The 1,395-nt window shown below is 39.9% G+C and overlaps 1 protein-coding gene across 1 annotated transcript in view; it reads left to right on the forward strand.

The window, feature by feature from the left end:
- LOC119586548 overlaps nucleotides 1-1,395 on the forward strand; it is a 58,792-nt gene that overhangs the window by 52,311 nt on the left and 5,086 nt on the right. The window contains exons 24-26 of the mRNA XM_037935307.1: nucleotides 36-239; nucleotides 500-682; nucleotides 822-943. Of these exons, the coding sequence (XP_037791235.1) occupies nucleotides 36-239; nucleotides 500-682; nucleotides 822-943 (509 nt within the window). The remainder of the gene's footprint in view (nucleotides 1-35; nucleotides 240-499; nucleotides 683-821; nucleotides 944-1,395) is intronic.

The following is a 1,395-nucleotide window of genomic DNA, read 5'->3' on the forward strand; positions in this document are numbered from 1 at the left end:
ACCACAAACACTGAAAATTCTTCTGCCACCAACAGTATGCCTGGAAGAAATGCCAACTGTCCCTTCTCCACTCATATCAAATACAACGGACAAGAACGTGAGGTACTTGTTCGGAACGGCCCAATATTGGTGTCCCGAAGGCATGACAACGTTACAAGGGATGGCGGTTCAGAACGTTACTTGTACCCTCAGCGACACCGTTTATTCGTTCACGCCAACCGTTGTGGAGGATTGCACGGGTAATGCTTGTTTGGTGTTTGCATAAAAAGTGACAATTTTCTTAGAGTGTGTTTACAAGCCGAGCAACAATTGACTGGGAATATCGTTGCACAATATTTGTTCGTTTCATGTCAATAAGAATCCAATAATGGGACTTAGGAATTAGGGTGCATTAATACAAAGACTGATAAAAATATCTAACATACATCAAATGACAGTTCTATACAAGTAGACATGCAGCTAAGGAGCTAATTAATGCCACTTTCCATTTTCAAAACAGTCTGCGCCTTACAACCGACTGCAGGGAATGCTACCACAGACTGGACAAACACCACAACATATTCTGTGGGTCAGACTGTGACAGCTTCTTGTATACCATCTCACCACGTACAGACTGGTCAAAACAGCAGTCTTGTTGAGTGTACAGAGACTGGGTGGACAAATGTCAGTGCTTGTTATGAAGGTAAGTCTACCTTTTAAGTAGTTATTTGATTACGATACTTGCGCATTGTGTGCCTGTGCGTGTGTGTTTAGATAGCGTATCATCTAACAGACATGCTCATCACTGGACTTATTATCAAGACCGAAACCTTTCCCCTCAGCTTGCGTGGACAGCCCCCCAGAAGCTGGAACCAATATGACCCGAGAGAATTTCACAGATGACCACATTGGCATTGTTCTGGCGTATGATTGCTCTCCTGGTTTCTGGCTGCAGACTGACCAGGTAGGCAGTACACGAAAGGTATGAGTGAGATCGAGTAATTCCATAACTGTGATGCGTCTAATTAATATTTCTTCACACTTTGTACGTTTGTTTTATGTTGATGTGATAGTATATAAAACTCAAGTAAGACCGTAAATGTTATGTCTCATGTTTGCTAGGAAGCATATATGCTACTTGTAAAATTGCATATAAATTCTAATTTGACGTAGGTGCAAAAAAATCGACTGCACATCTTAAGAAAGAAATTTCAAAATAGATAATGATTTTCACACCTCTATGTATATACCCTTCCATACAATATTGAAAATAAGAGGAAAGAGTATTATGACAATTACATCGATCTAGAGTGGTGAGATAACGAGAACCATCTTGTATTTTTTTTTTAAACCGAACTTTTATATTCATGAGAGAACGCTTTATCTTAAATATACTATAAGGCTGTGCAGTTCCCT

Source organism: Penaeus monodon, chromosome 21 (assembly GCF_015228065.2).
Source record: "Penaeus monodon isolate SGIC_2016 chromosome 21, NSTDA_Pmon_1, whole genome shotgun sequence".
NCBI lineage: Eukaryota > Metazoa > Arthropoda > Malacostraca > Decapoda > Penaeidae > Penaeus > Penaeus monodon.